This window comes from Ammospiza caudacuta, chromosome 5, assembly GCF_027887145.1.
Source record: "Ammospiza caudacuta isolate bAmmCau1 chromosome 5, bAmmCau1.pri, whole genome shotgun sequence".
NCBI classification, from domain to species: domain Eukaryota; kingdom Metazoa; phylum Chordata; class Aves; order Passeriformes; family Passerellidae; genus Ammospiza; species Ammospiza caudacuta.
In genome coordinates this window covers 1606090-1629532 of record NC_080597.1, presented here as the reverse complement: position 1 = coordinate 1629532, position 23443 = coordinate 1606090, and the positions used below count along the sequence as shown (strand labels likewise).

Below are 23443 nucleotides of genomic sequence, written 5' to 3'. Positions count from 1 at the left end.
TAAATAGCTGCTGAAATATCACTCTTCATGTGAAGTTCTGTTTTGGATAGTGCTGCTCAGCTGTGTTCTTTTGGAATCCAAAATGCTTGTAAATCCACTAAACAGCATTCTTACCTGGCTGAAGAGCAGCAGGAACAAAAACCTGCTTATGTAACCAATCTCTGGTTGCACTGTACAGCAGAGAATAATTCATGTACATCGTGCAAAGCAGAACCTGGCACTTGTGACAGTCACACTGAGATGAAACAACTTCCTACAGCAACTCTGAAGGAGATAAGAGAGGGAAAACCTTTACAAAAATATTAGTAGAGGAAGAAAATGTAAAATCAGTTATGATGAAAGTAAGCACTTTGTGAACATTACAGCAGCATTTTCTCAGAAAAAAAATGTGGTTTTTTTTTTCTTCTTTTTTTGTATTAGTTTCCCAGGAACGGGTAGAAGCAACACAGTGGACAGGCTGCTGTATTTATTGTGTTCGGGTGCTGGCCAGCTGCCTGCCAGGGACCAGGACTCCAAGGTGGCTCAGAGCTCTGCAGGTACATCCCAGACCTTGAGCATGGCCTGGGGCACGGGTAGGCAGGGAAACACCTCTGTGGGCCCCAGAAATCCCAGCTACAATGGGTGCTGTGCCCCTGTGTTGGGTGGCAGTGCTGGGGCACGGGTGGGCAAAGAAACACCTCTGTCAGCCCCACTAATCCCAGATAAAATGGGTGGTAGTGCTGGGGCATGGGTGGGCAGGGAAACACCTCTGGCAGCTCCAGTACTCCCAGGTACAATGGGTGTTGTGCCCCTGTGCTTGGGTGGCAGTGCTGGGGCACTCAGCACCAGGGAGGGATGATGACTGCGAGGTGTTGGTGTGTCAGCCGAGTCGGACACAGCGAGACAGAGGAAATGACTCAGAGCACGATGAATTGCTTAGTGCGGGCCGCGGAGAACGTGTCTCAGTGTGAATTACAGCACAAGCCCTGAATGTCTCCGCCGCGCACCATGCGGGGCCATTTTGGGGCGGGGGTGCCCCGGCTGCAGCGGGGGCTCGGCCAGCCCGAGGCTCGGGGGGCTCGGTGTGGGTGCGAGGGGCGGTGTGGGTGCCGGGGGGAGCAGTGTGTGTGCGAGGGGCGGTGTGTGTGCGAGGGGCGGTGTGGGTGCCTGAGGGAGCGGCGGGGCGGGGCGGTCCCGGCTGTTCGCCGAGCTCCCCGAGCGCCCGCCGAGCGCGCCGCCCTCGCCCGCTGATGCAATCCGAGCCCAGCAGCGGCAGCCCCGAGCAGCAGCATCGGCAGGAGCCGCCTCAGCCATCCGAGCAGCCGCCACAGCAGTAGGAGCAGCCCCAGCCGGCCCCGGTCCCCCTCCGCGCCGCTCTCTCCGTCCCCGCGGCTCGGTGATCCCGCTCCATCCCGGCCGGAGCCCGGCGGGACCATCTCCCCCTCCTGCCAGCATGAGCAAGGTAAGCGGAGTTTGCTGCCCAATCCGTCCGTGTGTCCTTCCGGCGGCGCGGAGCGGCTCCGGGGCTGCTCCTCGGCAGCTCGCCGGTTCGTGCTGGCAGATTTTAGTGCCACGATTTGGTTGTGCTGTGAGAAGGGGATTTCTGTCCCTGGCGGGTTTGTTGTTTGAGATTCAGAGGCAGATTGTGTGTGGTTTTGCCTCTTTCCTTGCTCTTTCATTGCAGAGAGCACGTGTGGAAGAGAAATAATGAGGGAGGATGGGGAAGGGGAAGCAAAGGTGTATGATTGCCTCTGGGGTGAATTTTATGTTTATGGGACTCTCAATGATTTAAAAACACCCAAATAAAACTGACAAAAAGACATCAAACCGCGAAGGTTACGGTGTCCTGGCAGACATCAAGGCTTTTTGTTTTGCCTGTGAGTTTGTTAAAGCTCTTATGTCTGTCCTCGTACTAAAATAGACTTTGGGTAAAATCCGGTAACATGTGCTGAGCAATTTCAGAGAAAACTTTGAATCATGGAAGAGGAGTTTTCGGTAGCAAACACTGACGTGGCCGATGAGCATCTATGGGCACTGTCCTTTTATAAATGCCATGTTTATGTTCTTCGGCTTAGTGACCTGATCTGGGGATTAAAACCAAGTCTTGCTGGTCAAGGCAAAGGGCACGGAGTTATCACGGGCGCCTTTCAGCTGGGAGTACCAAGGGAGCATCCCAGCCGCGTTCCACCCTGTGCAGCGGCTCCAGCAATGCTCGGGTTTGAGGCTGGGAGCTGCACAGCTGCAGTCTGTGCCGGAGCTTACAGCTGAGGAAACCACGGCTGAGGTGTTTGCTTTCCTGGGTCACGTTAGCAGATGGGGCATGGGCACAGCAGGTGACTGGTAGGTGTCTCCCCAGCTCCTCTGTGCTGCTGGTGGTGTGTTCCTCACACCAGCAGTGCTGCAGTTGCTACTCCTGGCGGCAGGGCTGGCATGGGGCAGCCTTGGGATGCTGTCCCAGCCCCGAGAGGGGCACACCAGCCGTGGCAGGAAACTGGTCTGAAACTACTCAGGGAAAATACCCAGGAGCTCACCCAGCCACAGTGCTCAGACAGAATGGAGCGTCTCAAGGAAGTGCCAGACTTGTGTTTTATATCACTTCTGATGTACCTGTTGTGTGTCAAGGAAAGAAGGCAGGGTGCTGCTTTCCAGAGTGTCAGAATTCAAAATTGTGATACTGTGAAATATATAAAGGTAGAATATTAATATATACTAGCGATAATATTAATATATAATATTCTACCTTTATATATTTATAATATCCAGTACCTGCCAGCAATGCTCTGGTCTTACATAAAGAACAAGTAACAGGGAAACCATGGACCTATCAACCTGTCTGCTCAAAGCAGCACTGACATCTCATTGGGTTCTCACCTGCACAAGCCCGACCTTCCTTTGTCTTTTTCTTGTCTTTTTCTTGTCTTTGCCGTAGCAGTAGCTACAGCAGTGAAAGGACCCTCTTGCCACTTGGAAGTGATGTAGCCTTGGGCAAGTCAGGGCTGTCTGAGCCCTTTACCCTTTCCTTGCCTCATCTGCTCAGACGGTCAGCCCTGCAGGGTTCTGGCTGTCACTGTGTGTTTGTGGAGCATGTGTCAAAGGAACAGAAAATTACAATTTGATTATCACCATACTTACATAAAACCTGATACATTAATAAATAACCCAATCAACAGCATCATTCCATCTCCTTGTCCCTTCATCTCTCCCTTCTCTCCCGTGCTTAGTCACAAGCATCCATTTTTCCTTGAACTATTTCCAGCTCAACCACAGCCCTCCCTTTCTGTGCTGTTTAAAGTGATGTATAAGAAATGAATTGTGCCTCCAGTTTATGCAGTCTCTGCCTTGTCCACCTCATGCACTGATTGTTACTGGCAGGCTTGGTGCTTGTCTGTGATCCAGTGGATATGCTGGTTTTTCCCCATGGAAATTGAGCACTGAAATATGCTGCAAAGCCATAGGTAAAAGAGAAGATTGCAGAGTCAGGAGATAGCTTTAACTGATATCTTATTAAAATAATCCACAGGCTGTATCCTTTGTTTAATTAGACAGATGAAAATAATTCAGGTGGATTTCATTAGTCATTTATTTGTCCCTGGGAGGATAGCGTTAGGAAGGCAGGTAAATCAGTTAATTAACTGTGTAAACACTCAGGTGCTCTGCATTTATTCAGGCATTTTAGAACAAATTAGGAGACCTGGTAAAGTATTGAAACAGACATTTTCATTGCTTCCCTGTGTTATGCCATTTTCTTAAATTAATAATCACAGCTGAATGTATAATGCTGAAAATTACCAGTGGGTTTGAGGGCAGGACCTTCAGTGTCAGAATGATGGAGCCAGGCTGTAAATTCTCCCAGTGAAATTTGCACAATCAGCCTTCTCAGGCCACAGATGTGGGGACTGGCACGTTCACATCCCCACAGTGACACACCACGGTCTCTGTGCTGCTGGGGAGGCTCGTCTCACAGAGGCAGCTCTGGGAGCTCCAGGCACTCAGCACTGATTGTGGCTTTTGATAATCAATTGTGGCTACCCACATGCAACCATGGCTGCAGTGGAGCCCAAACTGCATCTTAAAAGCCTGGCTGTAGGTGGTGGTTGAGCATAAATCCAATAGTATGTCACCCTAATATACCATCTTTGTGGTCATTTCCATGTTTGCACCTTGATGCCTCCCAATCTAAAACAGGATGAAGTCAATGGGTGGCCCCATTTACCTTGGAAACAACCTCATTATTTTATGGCTTTACACATTAAAGGTCCAGGTAAAATTACATCATAAAACAGAGCACCTGTTGCAGAAGGGCAATTTAGGAAGTATTGCCATATGCTGTTGCAGAGCAAAATCCAGTGTTGCACTTATGGAAAGCACCCTTTGTGTGTACATCACAGCACCCAAAACTTAACATGAGAATAGTTGGAACTATCTTTAAAAATGATCAGTAAGTGTTATCCATCTGGGGCTTCTTTTGCATCTTGGTCCATCTGGGGCTTTTTGTGCATCTTGGTCCATCTGGGGCTTTTTGTGCATCTTTTGGAAACTAATGTCATAATGTCATTCCAACAGAGTTGCTCATTAACTTTTTCCCTTGAGGTCTGCGGTGTGTTTTGGATTCTATTTTAGAATATACCTGAAACATTAATGAAGGGCAGCATGTAACTTCTCTGCAGGTACACAGCTCCTGCTAATTCAGTGTGTCTGTTAGAGCATATCACACACCACATTAATGAAAACATTTCTAGCAAGCACAGAAAAATGTTTTGCCTGGTATACAAACAGGGTTTAATTCCACGAGGTTCTGATCGGAATAATTCCCACTAGGATTCAGAGACATCATGTCCACTTGTTTAATTTCGTTTAGACTGTTGGGTTAAGAGTCATCATCTCTGTAATAAATGTTTGAATTCACATTACTCTTACTGAAAATGGAGTTTTTTAAACCTTTAGCACTCAGTTTGAAAGAACAGAGTGTGTTCAGTCTGGAGCCGGCTCTGGGGTGCTGAAGCAGCCTTCCACAGTCTAGAGGAAGATGATGGAGGTGGGGCCAGGCTCAGCAGGGCTGTGTGGCAGGAGGGCAAGAGATTATGGCATAAGCTGAAACAGGAGAAGTTCACATGGGGTATAAGGAAAAAGCTGTCTCCACAAGCACAACTGGGAAGTGAGTTACCGAGGGAGACTGCAGTTTGCACCCTTGGCAGCTCTCAAGACCCAGCTGGGTCAAGCTTAAGAACCTGGTCTGAGCTCAGAGCCTGCCCTGCTTTGAGCAGGAGGTTGAATTAAAGACACCCTCAGGTTCCTTACAGCCTAGGTTTTCCTGTGGTCCTGAAAAAAAGCTTAGAAACTAAATTTTTTAAAATGCAGTCTTAGTTTTTTTAATACACCCAGTGGTGTGGACCTTCAGATATTTGTCCAGAGCCCTGAATGCTTGGCTTTTAACAGCACATAGAAGTCTGTGTAAGGGTGGTGTTAAAAAGCACCACTGTAGGCAGATTGCTTTGCAGAAGGTATATTCTTAACATGTCAGTATAGCAGTGTTATTTTCTTTATTATCTTGAGGAAATCCATGTGCTTAACAGAAGAGTGTAAGCTGTAAAACTATAAAGCACTGAATAAAAGGAGATATTTTTGATTTTCAGGAATGTGAACTTGAAATTGCTGCATCTGAAATACAGTCTATAAGGTTACCACACAAAATTGTATATTCTACTCTTATAAAGTGATACAATTGCTTATCATCATGCAATTAATTAAAAATTATAGGTAGTCCACCTAAAATCAGCAGTAACAGTACAGTTTCTTTTGATGTAGAGTTTCTCAACCTCTATTAAAATAAAGGAAATTCTTAATCAAACAACTATGGAAAAGAATCTTCAAGTGTTAGCATTTACTATGAAGTTACTGTCAACATAGCTGCCAGGTCAATTGCTATGTAAATTTCTTAGCAGATGCACGATACAGGTTTTACTTCCCTGGTTTTAAAGTTTGAAGAAACTGGTGGAGAGGCTAAGTTTTTGATCCTGGATGAAGGGAAGTTTAAGTATTTTTTAACAGGCTCCATAGTTTACAGTTTGTTTGTTATAAACTGTCTTTATACAATTATAGTTCAGAGTAACATGATTATTTTTTGAGAACAGAACATGAAGATTTATTATTGAATTATCAATATCACAGTCCTGAATTCTGCCCTGTGGCAATGCCTGCTTAAAATTTGACAAACCTCTTCCTAATTGCTGGAAAGTATTGCCTGAAAAATAGAGGGTAAATATAGAAAAAATGAAGAAATAGCCTTAGCACAAGGTGTTACTACATGTAATGGCTACACAGGCACAGTTTTGCCACAGATGCATGTGTACATGCATGCAGAAAAAAAACATAATTCTATTGACATGCTCATGTATTTGAGGCATTTATACATCTTGAGTATGTCATTGGTGTTTTTAATATTATCCTTTATCTTTTGACAGTTTTTGAAAGACCATTTTTGGCATTTACAATTTGATTCTCTTCTTGACACCTGAAGATAGAAGTTCAGTAACAGCATTCCTTTCTGATTGTTCACTAAGCTGAAAACTGGCATTTACACTTGTTTTCTTTTGAATTTTCTATTGAGGTGGTGTGCTGTAGCCAGCAATGTTTTCGTCATGTTAATTGGGCAAAATATTTCTTAGAGCATACATATGAAATGAATATTTTTTCAGATGCAATTCTAAGCTTTTAAGGGGCTCAAGATTAGCTTCATACCTTCTGAAATGTGAAAAACATTGTTCACGTGCACTGAAGCCTCCCAGACCCTTTGCTCATGTTATAAGTGAGTCATTTGTCAGTTGAGATTTGTGGAGCTGAGCAGGACTGTTTGATCATTGATACAGGTGTTGAATTGTAGGAGGACAAGCCTAGAGTACTTGTCATAGGCCAGTTTATTATCTTCATTTCCATTTCTTACCAGTTCAAAGCTGTCATTTTTCTAACAGAGACTGCATCACTCCTGATTTATGTTTTTTATAGCTTTAACCAGGCTATGGTGTGGGCAAAGCTCCTCTCTGCATTTTGTGTGCTCTGTGTGTGCTTAGTGCTGACACTTCTACAAATATCTCATCTGTGCTCGCCCTTTTCTTCCAAGGCCACTTTTCATGTGCTGAGAGATATTTTGCTCTCAAATTCCCTGGGCAGCCTCCAGTTTGCTCTGGGCACTGTCAGCAAATGATAGGGGATTTCAGATGAAGGACTTGCTCATGTTATTTATAAAGGACACACAGGATAAGGTTAATACAGCTCCAGAATTTTGCAGTTTTATAATCCATTATTTTTCCCTCTCATACAGTTGTTTCACAGTTGAATACGTATTAAATGGGTGGGATATCTGGTTCTGTCACCAGCTTGGAATGTTTTACCTCTTTTAGCAGATGATATGAAGAAAAACAGTTTCTCGGTGTTATCTTGTTATTGTACCACATTGAAGAGAGCAGTGTGTGACACTGCAGTGATGCTGTAGTTGTGCCCAGCTTTTCCTGGCTTGTTAGTAAGCATCTATCATGTTATGCTCCCTCTCTGTTATTGGAACAAGAACATTATTGTAGATGCTGTCCTCAGACAGATCCCCAGGTTCTTCCCTTTGGCTTAGCTCTGCTCCTAGTGCCCTTTACATCAAGAGGAAAGCTTCAGTTTCCTTTCTGCTTTGTTGAACTGTGTCCACTTGAAACAGACCAGGGCAGTGTTTGAGCACACAGCAAAACACACATCACACATTAGGCAGGCTTTGGAGAGCTCTCCCATTGCTTCAAGCCAATTATGGCAGGCCTGAACCCTGCTGGAGCTGGTGTGGGCAGGAGTTCTGCAGCCACCACCTGTGTGCTGTTCGGCAAGAACTGGAATAGGTTACAGCTGTGAGCAGTGAACAGCCAAACCTATTGTAAATCAGTCATTTGCACCTGGTCTTTTTTGAGAAGAGCTGGGATGGATTTGATCTTGTATTTTCTGGGACCACCAGAGAAAGGGAGGAATGATGAATCTGACTCCATTTTCTTAGAAGGCTACTTTATTATTTTAATGCTATACTAAACTACACTAAAGAGTACAGAAAGGATACAGACACAAAGTTAAAAAGATAATAATGAAAACTGTGACTCCTTCCAGAGCCCTGACACAGCTTACCACTGATTGACCATTAAGTTAAATCAATTCACATGAAACCAATGAAACAACCACCTGTTGGATAAACAATCTCCAACCACATTCCGAAGGAGCAAAATACAGGAGAAGCAAATCAAATAATTTTTCTTTTTTTCTTGAGGCTTCTCAGCTTCCCAGGAGAAGAATCCTGGGCAAAAAGATTTTTCCCGAAAATATGACAGTGACAGATTTGTTGTTTTAGTTCCTGGGGAGCTGTGCAGACCCTGTTCTGGCACCCCAGCAGATTCCCTGAAGCAGCTGCTGAGCAGGGTGAAGTGTGCCAGTGGGACAATCCGTGCCTCAGTTTCCTGTTTGTAGAAGAAATAAATATTTCTGCCTTCTTTCACCTGGCTGTTGGGACTGTAGAGCCAGGCTTACAGTGAGAAGATTCCTTTGAAGCTTATAAATAATGAAGGTCTTCATTCTTAATCTGGAACAAGCAGTTTCAAGCCCACCATCAGAATCCAGGAGAACACAGTATTTGCAGTATTTCTGTAAAGAAATCTTTGCAATATTTCTTGCTGTCCTTCTGGCCTAACAGTGCAGTTAAAAATACATCCTGCCTAATTTTACTATAAATTCTTAAAATGCTGATTTAGAATATATGAGGAAAGGGGAAATGTTAGAGAAAAGGCTTTTAGATGTTTGTGATGTTAGGGAATGTTAGGGAATGTTAGGGAAAAGGCTTTTAGAATACATGAGGAAAGGGGAAATGTTAGAGAAAACATAATGACACAAGCTTGGGGTAAAGAGCAAAGCCCTGCTACAGTGGTAGGGGAAGGCATGCAGTAGCATTTATGGCCTTTCTTGTTGGCAGTTCGATGCAGAAGATCTCATATCAAAGAATTGGGCCTAAACACAAGAAAACTGTGGCGTCTTTCAGAATTTAATTTATTTTGAGCAATCAGTGTATCATACAGCCATGAGACACTGTCTAGTTAGAAAACAGGCAGGTATATTTTTGTAAGTCAGCTGATTGCTTTAACATGTTTTCCTTCATGCCATTCTAGCAAACAGTGTGTTTGTTAAAAGCCTGATTTCTCCCAAAATTGGTCTAGACTGGGGCAATGACCTGATTAAAGAGATACAGGATAACTTCACTGCATCTCTGAACAAGAGAATCACTGTGAGCCCTGAAACTGGAGTCAGGGTCCTGCTGCAGCATGGTCCAGGCAGAGCCCCCATCTGGGTGTGCAGGGTTGTGCCTGCAAGCAGGGAAATGGGCTTTGCTCAGACATTGGAGAGAAACAACAGCAGAGAAACACATTTATAGGAGCACTCTGAGCAGTGGTCTGAGCCCATTCAGATGGCTTAGATAGCTGCTGCCATGCCTTATCAGCCTCATCTGCTGGGCACTGCAGGGGCACAGCAGCCTCTTGGGAAGCAGGGACAGGAGCCACAGCCAGCACACTGCACAGTCGTGCTCCTTGTGCTTTCCAGCAGTGGCATTTGGTGATGGGCTGTGATTAAATAGGCCATGCAGAGTCACCAGGGCTAGATGTGGTGTCAGCCCTGTGCACACCAGCAGCCACACATGTGCACTGCATTGAGCCTGCTGTGTCAGTCACAGTTCTGTCATCTCTAGTGGCACTTACACAGCACTTATGGTGGAAAAAGTAACTCCTCCTTCCTCCAAAAGCTCTTCTGTTCTCTTCCTCCACAGAGCCTTTGTGTTCAGTGTGCCATTCATCTTTCCTCAGTGTCTTATGTAAACCTTTATTCCAGGGCAGAATGGGCTTAAATGGAACACAGTCTGAGCACTCTGAGAATAGCTCCAAGTGACCCCTGACACAGGCCAGTGATTCAGGGCTGGCCTCGTGCTCCTCCTGCTGCTGCTGCACTTGTGGGCTGTGTCCTTAAAAACAGGTTTTTGTCTGCTAGCTTTTTTCTTTAGCCATGTCAGTTCTCATTTTGGAATCCATCACTGTCTCTGCTGTGGTTTGGTTGGGTTTTTTCCCCCCCCAGCAATTTCTAGTGATTTATTTGCAAGAATAATCACTGAAGAAGCTTCGGTCTCCCACACTAAATTGTTTGCTCCCAGTTCTAAGCCCTCAGTAACTCCTCAGACAATGATTTGATTTGTTTTTGCTCTCTATGTTTTCATGTTATTTATATTTTCATTTGGTAATTGCATAAAGCCAATTGCCTTGGTCATCAGCTGCAGAATCTGTGTGGAGTTTCAGGCAATTTCACAAATAAATTGCAAGCTACGTTTTATGCATCTTTAAATCAGATCTGTCACTTTTCTGTGCAGCTGTCTCAGAATAAAAAATATAGCCAGTATAACTGAATCTTCAAGGAAAAGAAACAAATTAGTGTTTATTGTGCATAGGCTCATCTTTTCTGGAATAACAGTGCAGTTAAAAATGCATCCTGCCTAATTTTACTATAAATTCTTAAAATGCTGATGTACTACCTGGCTTTTAGAACACATGAGGAAAGGGAAATGTTAGAGAAAACATAATGAGCACAAGCTCGTGGTAAAGAGCAAAACCCTGCTACAGTGTTAGGGGAAGGCATGCAGTAGCATTTATGGCGTTTCTTTTTGCCAGTTTGATGCAGAAGATCTCCTTTCAAAGAACTGGGCCTAAACACAAGAAAACTGTGGTGTCTTTCAGAATTTAATTCATTTTGTTTGAGCAATCACTGTATCATACAGCCATGAGACACTGTCTAGTTAGAAAACAGGCAGGTATATTTTTAGGTCAGCTAGATCCAGCTGGTTGCTTTAACATGTTTTCCTTCATGCCATTCTAGCAAACAATGCATTTGTTAAAAACCTAATTAATGCTAGACGAGACAAACAAACCAACAAAAGAGTCACTTAGAGCACTGCTCACAGGAGTTAGAGATGGAAGAGCTCCATGAGGTCATCTGCCTCTTCCCCTCATTGTACCAGGCTGTTTTCCCAAATCAGGAGGGCAGTAAACTGTGAAGACAGAGGAAATGGCACTGGGGAGTGACAGAGCAGCAGAAGGGTCACAGGGAGGAAAACAATCAGGAGCAGTGTGAGCAGTGCCTTTAATATCAATGTTAAAGCACACACCTCCTGGGGGTCATTGGTGAAGAGGGTTGCTTTAGAGTCCCTGCCTGTTTCTGCTAAGAAAATAGGAAAGAGAATTGTCTGGATGTGCAGGAAATGTATTAGAGCCAAGTGAGTATTGAATAAAGGGGCAGCACACAGATTACAGCTGCTTTATGTCCTGTGGTGGATGGGACTGCTGGGAGGCTGTCAGGGATTTTCACCTGGGAGGGATCACACTTCAGACTCAATTCACAGCTCAAACTGTAAATTTTTCTGAAATATGTGACAAAATAAATTCAGCCTGAAGCAGAATGGATCCCTGGTCAGGTTCTCCTTAGGGTTAGTTTCAGCAAATTAATTTGTTTTGTGCTTCTGCTGGTCTCTTTTTTTCCTTTAGTGTTCTTGATAGTTCAGCTTTATCAAGCCCATGTTGTTTTTGGACTTCAGGAGTAGATATCCTTCACTTTCCCTAGCCTTGCTGTATTTCAAGTGAACTGAGACAAGCTTTCTTCTGCACCAGTTCAGACATTACTGAGCTTACTCAAATACTCATTTAAGCACTGAGTCAAAAAATTGACATTAGTTCTAGAAGAGGTTTCTCACCAGAGTGCTGCTTGTAATGGCTTTACTTTGCAAACACTGTTCTGCATTTATTTGCTCTTGTGGAACCAAGTTTGTCTGCTTTTACAGATGTGATTCAGCTGTAAATGTTATTAAACATGAATCTGGGGTGGACTAACTGAATATTTCTGCTTCTTGATGATCTCTGTTCCAAGGCTTTTCTAACCAGCAAGTTGTGCTCATGTAATCTGAATTGTCTTTTATTTAAGCCTCATAAAAACAGTGATGCTTGTTTTAAGAGGAGCATATTTAAGTTTTATTCAAATCAATTAAACTGGTTTAAATTAAAGCCAATGAACTGCTCAAGTCAGAGATAAGTGCCTGCACAGTTTTTCAGACTAATTTAATTACAATCTATTTCAATTCAGCCCTTATTTCATACAATGCAGCTGTCTTGTACATAAAACTTTGTATTTTCTGTGCCCCAATGCCCTCACTGTGAGGCAAAATGATTATTAAGTAGTGTGGAAGCCCTGGTTTTCTGCTACACTAGTTGCCTTGTGTTTGTTGTGTGCTGTCATTGCACAGCCTCTGTTTAACTAACATTAATGCCAGCCCAAGGTTGGACAGGCAGCTACAGAGAGGTGACAATGCCAGGCTGACAGGGCATCAGGGAGGATCTGTGTGAGGAGGAACAGTCTGAAAAATGTATTGGAAGTGCAGAAATTAGCTTTGTAAATTGTGTGCCACAATTAGCACTGTGGTTCAGACGTGTTGGATATGTTCGTGTTCACATACCTGCAGTATAGGGACAGGATTGAAGTGCTTTTATGGCTCTTGGCTTCCATAAATGAGTTTCTTAAACTGTGGGAATCTTTCACAAGATTTAATAAATAAATAAAATAAAAAATAAAAGGAAATTAAAAATAAAAAATTAAAATAAGTAATAACTAACTAAAATAATAAATAAAATAAACTCTAGTTGATAGTAAAAATAATATGCTATCACTTTTCAATATGATATCACAAAATTAGCAAATTTTCTCTGACTTCGTGTGGGTTTTTTTTGTTGTTGTTGTGTTTTGTTTTTGTTTTGTTTTGTTTTTTTGTTTAGCTGTGAACATTGTTAGTGGATTTTTTTCTGCAAATTCATCTTTTATGTGATGTGGCTGCCAAATTGTATTACTGTTTCCTAGGGACAGATCAAAGCTGTTTTGAAGTCACGGCAGTGTTCTTGCCTGGCTGTCGCAATACAGAATATTTGGCATTTGTGCACATTGGATTGTGTTTTACCTTGGAGCAGGGGGGCAGTTCTGCTTTGTGTGGCTGTGAGTGACAGGATACCTGTCACCACACACCTCATGTGGCTTTCCTGTGCCAGTGTGAGTCCTGGATTGGATTTATTGATCTGCTGTGTTCCTGCAGCCTGGCAAGGGCTCTCATTTCATCATCCTTCCAGTGCAAATTAGAGCATGAAATATTTCTTAGACACTTAGTAGCCTGAAGTAAAACTTAGTGTAGTTCTACTATAGTGTTCTTTAATATAATATAGGAACATAAAATACTAAATTAGCCTTCTAAGAACATGGAGTCAGACTCTTTCCTCCCTACGATGGGGGACCATGAAAATACCACAGTGAAGGCACAGGAGCAGCTGAGGCACACTCGGGCAGTGTAGGAAGCCTGGAGGGTTTAGGGAGGAGATGAGCCTGGTTTTGTAGCAGGAGGCTGAGTGATCTGACTGCACAAAAGGAGAGGAGGTGTGCTAAAGGCACCAGGGAGAGCATGGACTGCAGCACCATGGTACCAGGAGATGTAGATGTGAATGTCCAAGGCAGTCTGAGCACCAAGTGCAGGAGCTGGATGTCCAGGTTTGGGACAGCTCTAGCAGAAGACAGGTGACAACTGTTTAGCCCAAGATTGCCCACAAGTGCAGTGTTCCATGCACAAATAGCCACTGAGGCTTTTCCTGTGCCTTGTGGAAGAGTTAGGTTGGAGCTAAGTGCTGATGTGAGGAGCACTGTTATCCAGCTGAGTGCAATGGGGTTACTCTGTCAATGCTAAAGGATTAGTAATGGTCATTAGAGCATTGAGATCCTCAGTTAAAGTAATAACAGAATTACTGCCCAGCACGTCTTTATTTCAGTGGTGTTTCACAGTGATGAAATTACATATAAATCCTATTTTCCAACCAAGTTTAATCTATTGTAAGATTTTTACACCTCAGTAATGTTAAAATCAATGTGTGTTTTCAGTATTTTCAAAGGAAACCTTTGAAATACTCATCTATTTCCTGTTATATACATCACAGAGAAAACACTGATCTCTCTGCAGCACAACATAGGAAATAATGTCATGCTTGTGTGATTGTACAGCTACTTGAGACACTCTTGAGTGACTTTTGAGAAGTTGTTCACCTAGTGGCTCAAGTGTGTCTTTAGGATAACATCAGTGTTTTAATGGGGGCAGGTTTAAATCTACCATGCTATTAAACATAAAGGGCACATTTGTGTTTGGAATATCTCTCTTGGCAACATTGGCACTAAACCGGGGAGCAATTTTCCATATTGAACTTAGCAACATGTTTCAGATTTGTAGGCCATGGAGCCATTAAAATATGACTCTGTTAATTAGAAAGTAATTGTGGTATTTCTTTCTAGTGCTGAGGGATTAACTCAGTTTAATTTCAGTGTGTTAACAAAGGCAGTTAGCTACTTGCTTTAAATATGAGTTCAATCTGTAAAAATTAATAATGACTTCATGGAGAGCAGGATTGGCCCCATGGCATGTGCCCAAAATGGGGCTGGAGACTTCACTGGGTTCAGTGGTAATGTTGAACTGAAGAGACACGTGATGGAGCCCCAGGGGCTGTTCTGTAGGTGGTCTGCACTCCAAATTCACATGCAGCCTTGGTATCTTTAAGAAAGATCATGAAAGAGAATATTAAGCTGTATCCAGCTCACTCCAGTCCTCTGTGCTGATGCCAGCTCTTGCTTTAGGGCAACTCCATGGAGCAGCAACAGGAAGAAAATGAAGCATAGCGGTTAAGTACTTGTCAGTATTTGCTGTCACCAGTAATTATTATTAGCAAATCCAGCTTGGCATGCTGGAAGTTAGACAAGAGCCAGCAGTGGAGCTGGAGCTCTCTGAGATATTTTTTTTCCAGAGGTGGGATGATGGCATTAGGGTATTTTTCTTCCAGAGCTGGCAGTTCCGATCCTGTTAGCTGGGAACCAGCAGGTTCTCCATCCTCATTCATTGCAGTGCAGAGAAAAATCAGATGCCTCCATTCATCTGTGGAATGCTTCACTGCTGTCTGCTGATGGTGTCAGAAAGGATTTCTAGGATTTTACCAGTGGGTTTGGAAGTGTTTGAAAAATTACAGGTAAAGCAAGGAGCTGTTACTGTACAGTGTCCTTGGCTTTGGGTGACACTTTAGTCCTGCTTGGGTCTACCACTCTGCCAAAGTGTTATCTTTCTGGAGTAGAAAACCCTCAGCTCTAAGGCAAATAAAACATATTTTTAATGAAGGATAAAGCATTCTGGGATATTGTAAAGAGATTTGTGATCTCTCTTGGCCCATTCTCTTTTAGTGCATAGGAAGGGTCCTGTAGCCACAATTGCCTGCCTTGCTGTAGAGAATTACAAAAAAAAGAGGAACAGTAGGGTTAAAGCTGAGAAGAGGCAGCAGGAGGGATGTGGGGGGCTCCCTGGGGGGAAGGGGAGAGGAAGTGAGATCTGCTGTGGCTGGGACTTGGCCTTTTTTTTTTTTGCTGGTAGCAAGGCTGTGATCTGTGGAAGGTCCACTGAAAATACTGCTTCTTTTTTCTTTTCATTTTTTGTCTGTTTACCATATTTCCAAGATCTGTAAAAAGGGAAAAGAATCATGTTATTTGCCCTCTGTGTAAGCCTGTGATCCATGTGGTGCCAGCCCTGACCCCACAGTTTGGTGGCTGCTGTGTTGCTGACACTGCCATCCACCTGCCCCAGCCCTCCCTGGGAGTGAGGGTTGGGATCTCACAGGCTGACCATGAAAGGTTTTCTTTTCATCTTCTTTCCATCAGGGGATTGTACGTTTGATCTGGGGCTTTCCCATCTGGACTGGGAGCTCTCACCTGAGATGCAGCAAGCAAGTCCTCTCCATCCTTCCAGTTGTGCTCCCTAAAGCCATCATCCCAGCCATCCTCCTTCATGGCCCATCACCCCAGCCTCTTGCTCCTGGTCCTCCTTCCCCCTCCCAGGCCTCTGCACCCACTTCACCTTTTCAGCTCCTTCTTGAAGGCTGCTGGGTAACAAGGAACCTTGTTGTGGCTTTGTCTCCTTTGTTCCGTGCTGTAACTGCAGGGAAGGTGCAGGCACCGCAGGAGGGCCCACAGAGATGCTGAGGTGATGCTGTGGGAAATGGGAATCTTATTTTTAGGTAGATGGCTTCCCCCTGTCTGTTGTTGAACAGAAGGATGTCTGGAACTAGCACTCTTTTTTTTTTTTTGTCTTCTTTCCCCTCCCAGTTTCTTTGCAGAAACCTGAAGTTCAACAGTGCAGATTATGCAAAATTATTACTCTCCTTATTACTCTCTTTGGTTAATGAAGGATTTAACAAAACCAGTTCTTTCTTTTTTCTTCCATTCTGCCTACTCAACCTTCTCTTTTAAAAGGCAAAAGCAAACCTGTTAGTTGGTTACTTTAGTAGAGAAACCTGAGTAAAAACTCAGTTTATTTATTCAGCTCTGAATGAAAAACTCATGATGTTGTCCATAACCTTCTACACTACAGAGTAATGATCTAATCTAGGGTATTACGTGTGTATATATTTGTCTCATATATGAAGCCTTGAAGTGCAGTTGCACAAAATAAAGGAACTGAAGTAAAACTGAGAGCCCAGAAGATGGAAAGTTGTGCTAAGAACTCACCACAGAGTTCTTGCCAATACATTTACTGATGCAAAGCCTGCTGATTCAGTACAGTCTGAAATGAATGAAGTGAATGTGTATCACCTTTCCTGCACTGTGCACTGGATTTGATTTGCTCTGGGTTTGTTTTTCGTAGGGTGGAGGACTCTCGGGAGAAGCAGGAAAGCAAATGACTGAATCTTTCAAGGTATGTTTCAATGGCCTTCATAAAAAAGGGGGTTTCCATTGGATCCCAAAGCTGTAGAGCTGAGGATCACAGAAGGGCTCCAAAGCTCTGCAGCTTGGGAACATTATCAGCACTCCATAACAAACCAGGCTGGGACAGTCAGGAATGCTGAGCAGCTGCCAGGAGCTGATGTGAAATTGCATCCCTCTCTTTTTATTTTAATCTTATGCCTAGAAATGAGCTCAGTTAAGATACCATTCTTTTCCTCTGTCTCCTTCCTGGATGCAGTGCTAGGAACTAAGAGCTCATTTTAAAACTGTATGGGTACAGATGTCAGTTTCCAGTTTTCTGTTGGAAGTCCAGAGCCTGTCAGCATGTGCTCCTTTGAATTCTGCATCTGTCCTAATTTCCTTTTTCCTGCCTTTTCTAAGTCCTTTGCCTTTATTCTTTATGTCACACATCTGTAATTCCTTTTCTCTTATTCCCTGATTTACAGTCTTCAAAAAAGCCTTATTTATGTTTTGCAGAAATGCAAAAGCAGTACTCAGAAAAACTCATGATTTTTCAGCAGTTCCGTTCCTGTTATTTCTGACTATTGTCAGCAGTACATGAGATGAAATTTTGATGATGTGCTTTGTAAGTGTTGTGTTCTTCCTGACTTTTTTGGGCACTGCCACAGCTGTGCAGTCTTCAGAGCTATGCTTAAGTAATTATTTCCCCTTCAGTTGTCAGGCTCTAAACAGATATGAAAAATTAATGCTGCAATAAATATTTGATAGTATTTATATTATCAAATATAATACATTTCATATTATTTGATATGATAATATTTATATTATAGATATAATATATGCATATAATATGTATGATATAATATATAATTTTATATTTATATTTAATATATATAATTGTATGTAATATATTATATATACTTTGATAGTGTTTATATTATCATATATTATTAGAATAGAATAGTCTAAAATAAAACTATATTATAAAATAAAACCATTAAAAATATAATATGATATGATATAATATAATATAATATAATATAATATAATATAATATAATATAATATAATATAATATAATATAATATAATATAATATAATATAATATACAATTTAATTAATTTATTTATTAAAAATAGCTTTGGTAAGGTTTATTCTGATGTTAATCTCATTGAAAACAGCAAGGAATTCTTGATAGTCCATGACTGCAGAATTTCACTGTGTAGCAACATGCCATTTAATTTGTATTTCCTCATTCTCAGCCCTTCCCAGTTCTTCTCTTCCTCATTTCTTCGTGTTGTGTCTCTCTGGCACTTCTGCCCAAGGAGGAAAATTCAGGATGACTTTTCAGCCTGAAGGTCTGTTTTAAAAAATGCTGACAAAGTCAGGAATGCAGCCCGTTTTGAAACCACAAGAACTCACAAGTCTGGAGTGCAGGGGCTGTTTTGTGGATTCACCTTCAACAAACAGATCTCAGTAGATTCATTCAGCAAAATGTGCATGGATATTTGCAAACAAGAATTGCTGTACAGGAGGAGACCCTTGTGTAACCAAACTGACCCAAACTTTCACTCATTGAGGCAGTGTGAGGAAGGACAACAAACTCTTGTGTTTGGCTCACAGGTGAACTTGGCATGAACTAAAGCACGCTTAAGGCAGATTTAATTATACCAGCAGTCAAGCAGGTGCCTTACCAAAGCTCCAAATACCAAGTGGCACAAAGCTGGATTTAGTCCAGCTTCCTTTGCACTGATATTTGTGTGTCAGCCAGAATGGTAGATCATGGTAGTAGAGATGGTGGGTGAGGGGAAAAACACATTAACAGGTGGGACAGATGGTCATAGAGGGAATAATGCTAGGAGAAAGCAGCTGGCTCAGGCTGAAGTCTAATTTGTGGGACTTCATTCTTGCCTTATGGTTCTGTTTCTGAAGGTCAGCTGAGACTTTTGTAGAAATCTGGAGGTTTCCAGAAAATACTGTACTGTGGGAAGCGTGGGTATGAAAGTTAAGGTGAGAAGATAGGTCCTGGTTGCAGTATCATGCATTATAATAATTATTTTTCAGCCTCTTCAACTTCTTGGTAAAATTAAGAAGGAAAAACTTCATAAATTAAGAAAAAAAAACAGCAACACAAAATGAAAATAAAATAGCCTGGATTCATTCTAGGGATCTTCTCAAACATTTTTGTGGCAGACAGTTATGGGGTTACAATTTCAGAAACTATAGCTAATAATATTTCAAAGGCATCAAGCTGACCCATGGGGTTGAGCAAAACTGCAATTTTCTGCCAGTGACCTAAGCAATCCAAGATTGTGGGAGTGCAGAAAACAGGGTATGGTTTTGGTTAAAGCTTACATAAAACATACTGTTTCCAGCATTTGAATGCCAGATTAGCCCTCTGAAGACATTTCTGTTCAGAATGCTGTGCTGAGATTTTTAGGTGCGGTGAGCTGCTTTGAGTTCTGCTGCAGTTTCTGCCTGGCTTTGAAAGGTGGAGTTAGAAAGTTCCTGTACACTGGGGGGAAGGCATGAATGTTACCACAATTTCTGGCAGGCACTGAGCCCCTCTATCTGCTGCTTTTTCTCTGTTCTCATGCTTTTTTAAAAGCAGCAGGTCAGAATTGGCGTTTCCTGCATCCTCACTGCCCCTGAGCTACCTTAGTTTGACTCAGTTCTGCAGTTAAAAGTCTCATCCTGGCAGGTTTGTAGTTACATTTAATGTATGGCATTTAGGGTTGCCTTCTGAGCAGTGATCGTGGAACAGCTAAGAAACATTGAAGGAAACAGTGATTATGCTGAGAGTGTCAGATCTCCAAAATTTATCTACCAAGCTCCTTCCATGGGACTGAAACTTTCTTCCCTCCCTGTTGTATGCACTTATAAATATTTATATAAGTGCATACAACAGCCTTGACTGTAGTATGCACTTATAAATATATAAATAATTATCTAAATTATTTTGTTCATTTAATAGCAGATGGTGATTTGTGGCCACACCTAAGTTGTAGTTTTTGTCTCTAGCCAGCACTGGATCTCTGTGAGGGAGATATCACACCAGTAATGGAGAGTACAGTCATCCTTTGTGCCAGTGAGTGGTTTTGTGGGAAGTTGGATCAAGAAATGCACATATCTGGTTTTGTTCTTATACTTGCATCCAGTAATACCACAAAACAGCAGCACACAATTATGTCTAAGGCACTTAATTTTTATGACTAAAAATCTGGTAGTTCCTTTAATGCATTCATTCTGCTCATTGTGCTGTCACAAGACAGAATAAATGTTTGGAGAATGTAGCAGTCTGTTTCCATATGTAACTCTGATTTGGTTTCTTTTAATGTGTGAATTCTGACTTGGAATTCCTAGCACTTGATGTTAAGAAACTAAAGGCATCTGTGATGCCTTTTATTTCTTTCATATCCTGAAAGATGACTTAACGTAGCCTTTTATCTGGGAATTTGTCTTTGTTTTGCCTTTGAGATTGATACATGGAGCACTTCAAAAAGGTTTTACCTACTCCTGTAATGCTTCTCTGACTTTCAGTGATCTGAAGCTCTGGAAATTTGGCATTGTAATGGTGCAAAGTTCAGTACTTTTGTTTTACTTTTTAACAGCCTGTTTAGTGAGCCAAAGTGGTGCAGACTTTCTAGGAAATTTCTAGGGAATACTGGCTGGTTTGCCACATTGGAGCAGAATGGAGTAGCTGTAGCCTACAAGTGGGCCTAGATTGAGTTGCTCATGTCAAGGCTTGTGGTGGCAGAAGGAGAAATGTTTAACTCTTTAACTCCTCTGCTATATCAGTGATATGTCCAGGAGGAATGATGATGAGGACTCCATCTTATCAGAAGGCTAATTAATTACTTTATTATACTGTATTATTCTGTACTATATTACATTACGTGTAAACTGAATCTGCCAAGCACTCCACTGCACTCATCTTGTGACTGTCCTGATAGTCCTGATGCACACATCTGGATTCAATTGGTCAGTGAATCAAACCACACCAGAATCCAGTTACCAATTCCCTTCAGGTAAACAATCTTCCTCAATGCATTCCACTTGTGAGCAAACACAGGCACAACAAATGAGACAAGAATTGTTTTTCCTTTCTCTGACGTGCAGAGAATGTGAATCCCAGAATATCCTTGGGAAGTTCTGCCTTGCTTTTGTCTGTGAAGAGAAATGTGGCCACAGTGCCGCTCTGAATATGTGTGAGTGCTCCCACAGCTTTCTGCCAGGCTCTGGGCCAGTGAGTTGTGAGCCCTGGCAGCTGCTTGAGCAGGGCTGTGCTGCATCCCCTGACCCCTCTGGGCATCTTGGGCTTGTTAGGGAAAGTGCAGTGCTCTGCTGATACACCTGCATGGCTTCCAGCCCAGGCTGTCTCACCTCCAGCCAGGTGAGGTGCTGGATATGCTGAATTTTCCATAGGGATGTATGCCTTATTTGTTTCTTGCATTGCTCTAACATTTTTAATCTGTGAATTAGGTGGTGCTGTGCTAAGTATTGTACAAATCTGAACATAAAGATTATTTCTACTCTACATATATAAAGCCCCCCCAAAAACTCCTACCAAAAAATCTCTGACAATTTTCCCACAGAATCTAAAGCTCCAGTGTATGTTACACGAGAAGAAACTGAAATTCTTTTTCCAATGCAGGTTCAAATTTCCATTTGTGATTCAAATTGAGGGACTGCCAGTGACAGTTTTACATTACTGTGAGCCATAATCATTTTTATACTAAGTGAGCCTGTGATTTGTGGTAAATACAGTGGGATATAGTATTCCTTACTCTGGGAATTGGGAGAGAGAGCAATCCATTTTGAGAAAATATATAGTTTTAAGCTTTAATTTAGCAAACTATATGGTATGTAAAAGTTTTCTGGCAGTGATAAACAACAAACAGTTCTCTGATCCTAGGGGTTTTTTAAATGAAAGATGAAAATTATTTTTTTATCTATCATTCTTGTTTCCCATCAAATGCAAAGATCAAAGTGTATAAAATACTGAGTAGTCCAATTTTTGAAACATCATCTTAAAGTCTAAACTAAATGACTATCACATTTGCACAGGAGTGTGACAGGGTTAAATTTCCACTTCTGGAAGAGTTTAGGAAGTACTGAGCAGTTTTCCTCTATTTTCACTTTATAGGAGCAGTAGGTAAAGTTACTGACATACTCAGAGCATATGGATCAAGGAACACTCAAGGATTTTTGGAATGAGGAAATACACAGGCATAGTTACCATATTACCCACAAGGCTAATAAATATAAAGCAATTTACATGGTTTATAGGTTTTCAAATATATATTATTTCCTCCACAGCTTGTCCTCAATTTATCATTTTCTGCTGACATCAGTAAATTATTTACCTGCCAAAGCACATGTGCACCCAGTGAGGCCTTTTGTCACATTGCAGCTGTTGATTCTTCAGGGGTTGTGAGTGTTAGGGGGGGATATTAGAAGAATGCCCTGCATTGGCATTTAAAATTCTCTATTACACTCTATTTTAAATTTTGCTTGGTGAGATAGAGCATTTCCTTTCTATTAAATTGTATGGGGAAAGATTTGTTATAGTAGTGACATCTTGATGCTGTGATGAGCAGTAGCTCCCTGGAATGTGTGTATAGAAAATCTGCTGTTACATAAACTGTCTGGAAGCAGTAAAAGAGAAACATCCCAGTGGATGTGTGTGTGTAACAGGATACAGTGAGGATATCCAAATGCTTTGGAGGTGGGGCTCTCATCAGCCCTGGAGAGGCCTCTGTGCCTTTGCTGAATGGCAGAGCTGGGCTGCTCTCCTAAGGAATTCCTGTTCTCCTGTGTCTGATCCCCTTCAGCTGAAGCCCCTCAGTTCCCCTGTGGTAGCTCATCTCTGCATCACCTCTGTGGAAGTACAGAGCTGTAGCCACTGTTAGATCAGGGATGCCCAGCTAGAGGCCAGCTCTGTTATTGTCATAAAATATTTAGCTTGTGTGGGGTTGGCACTGCCTTAGAAAAGGTCGTTCTGATTTTAATTTGGTTTCACCTGAATATGTTTGCTTTGGGTTATTGTCAGCAGTAACAAAAGTATTTGGTTTTTGTGATATGTTGCATTAAAAAAAGATTGGTGAGTAATAATGCTGTTAAATCACTGTACTTTCATACCACCTGGTTATGCATCCTAGCAGGCATGTGTATGCTGCAGAATTATTTCAGGTGATTTACAGTCAAATCCATTCCCTCATCTTTACCTGCCAATAGGAAAACTTTATCCAGTTCCAGAATAAAGAGTGCTGAATGGTTTCTGTGATATTTTACATCCACGTGGGCATGGCACAAACTCTTGAGTATTACTATTAATAGGTGCACCAGGCTGACACATATCTGCTGCTCTCATTCCAGTTATTAGGAAAGAATTTGGGATCCCTTTGCAGCTCCTTTCACTGTCAGCTCGATGGGAAGTGGTTCTGTGTCTCTCTTCAAGTGGGTAATGTTCTTCAAACAGTTGCAGGCTTTTAGCAAATAGATTTTCTGAGCTGTAAGAGAGGAACTGATGGGTTATCTGGAGCTGGAGGATTTGCAAATAAAGCTAATTGTCTTCGGGTGAGTAACAGGAGCTTTTAGCCAAGATAAAAGGAAACTGCTGAAAA

General features: G+C 42.2%; 1 protein-coding gene across 3 annotated transcripts in view; it reads left to right on the top strand.

Annotated features, from left to right (window-relative positions):
- Positions 1 to 1339: 1339 nt before the first annotated feature.
- Positions 1340 to 23443, top strand: part of BCAT1 (branched chain amino acid transaminase 1) — a 54239-nt gene continuing 32135 nt past the window's right edge. For 2 of the 3 annotated variants that reach the window (XM_058805025.1, XM_058805024.1), the window contains exons 1-2: positions 1340 to 1441; positions 16778 to 16828. In XM_058805025.1, the coding sequence (XP_058661008.1) occupies positions 1433 to 1441; positions 16778 to 16828 (60 nt within the window). In that variant the 5' untranslated portion in view covers positions 1340 to 1432. Of the gene's footprint in view, positions 1442 to 16777; positions 16829 to 23266; positions 23397 to 23443 lie in introns of those variants that run through there. The other variant, XM_058805026.1, reaches the window with a different exon arrangement.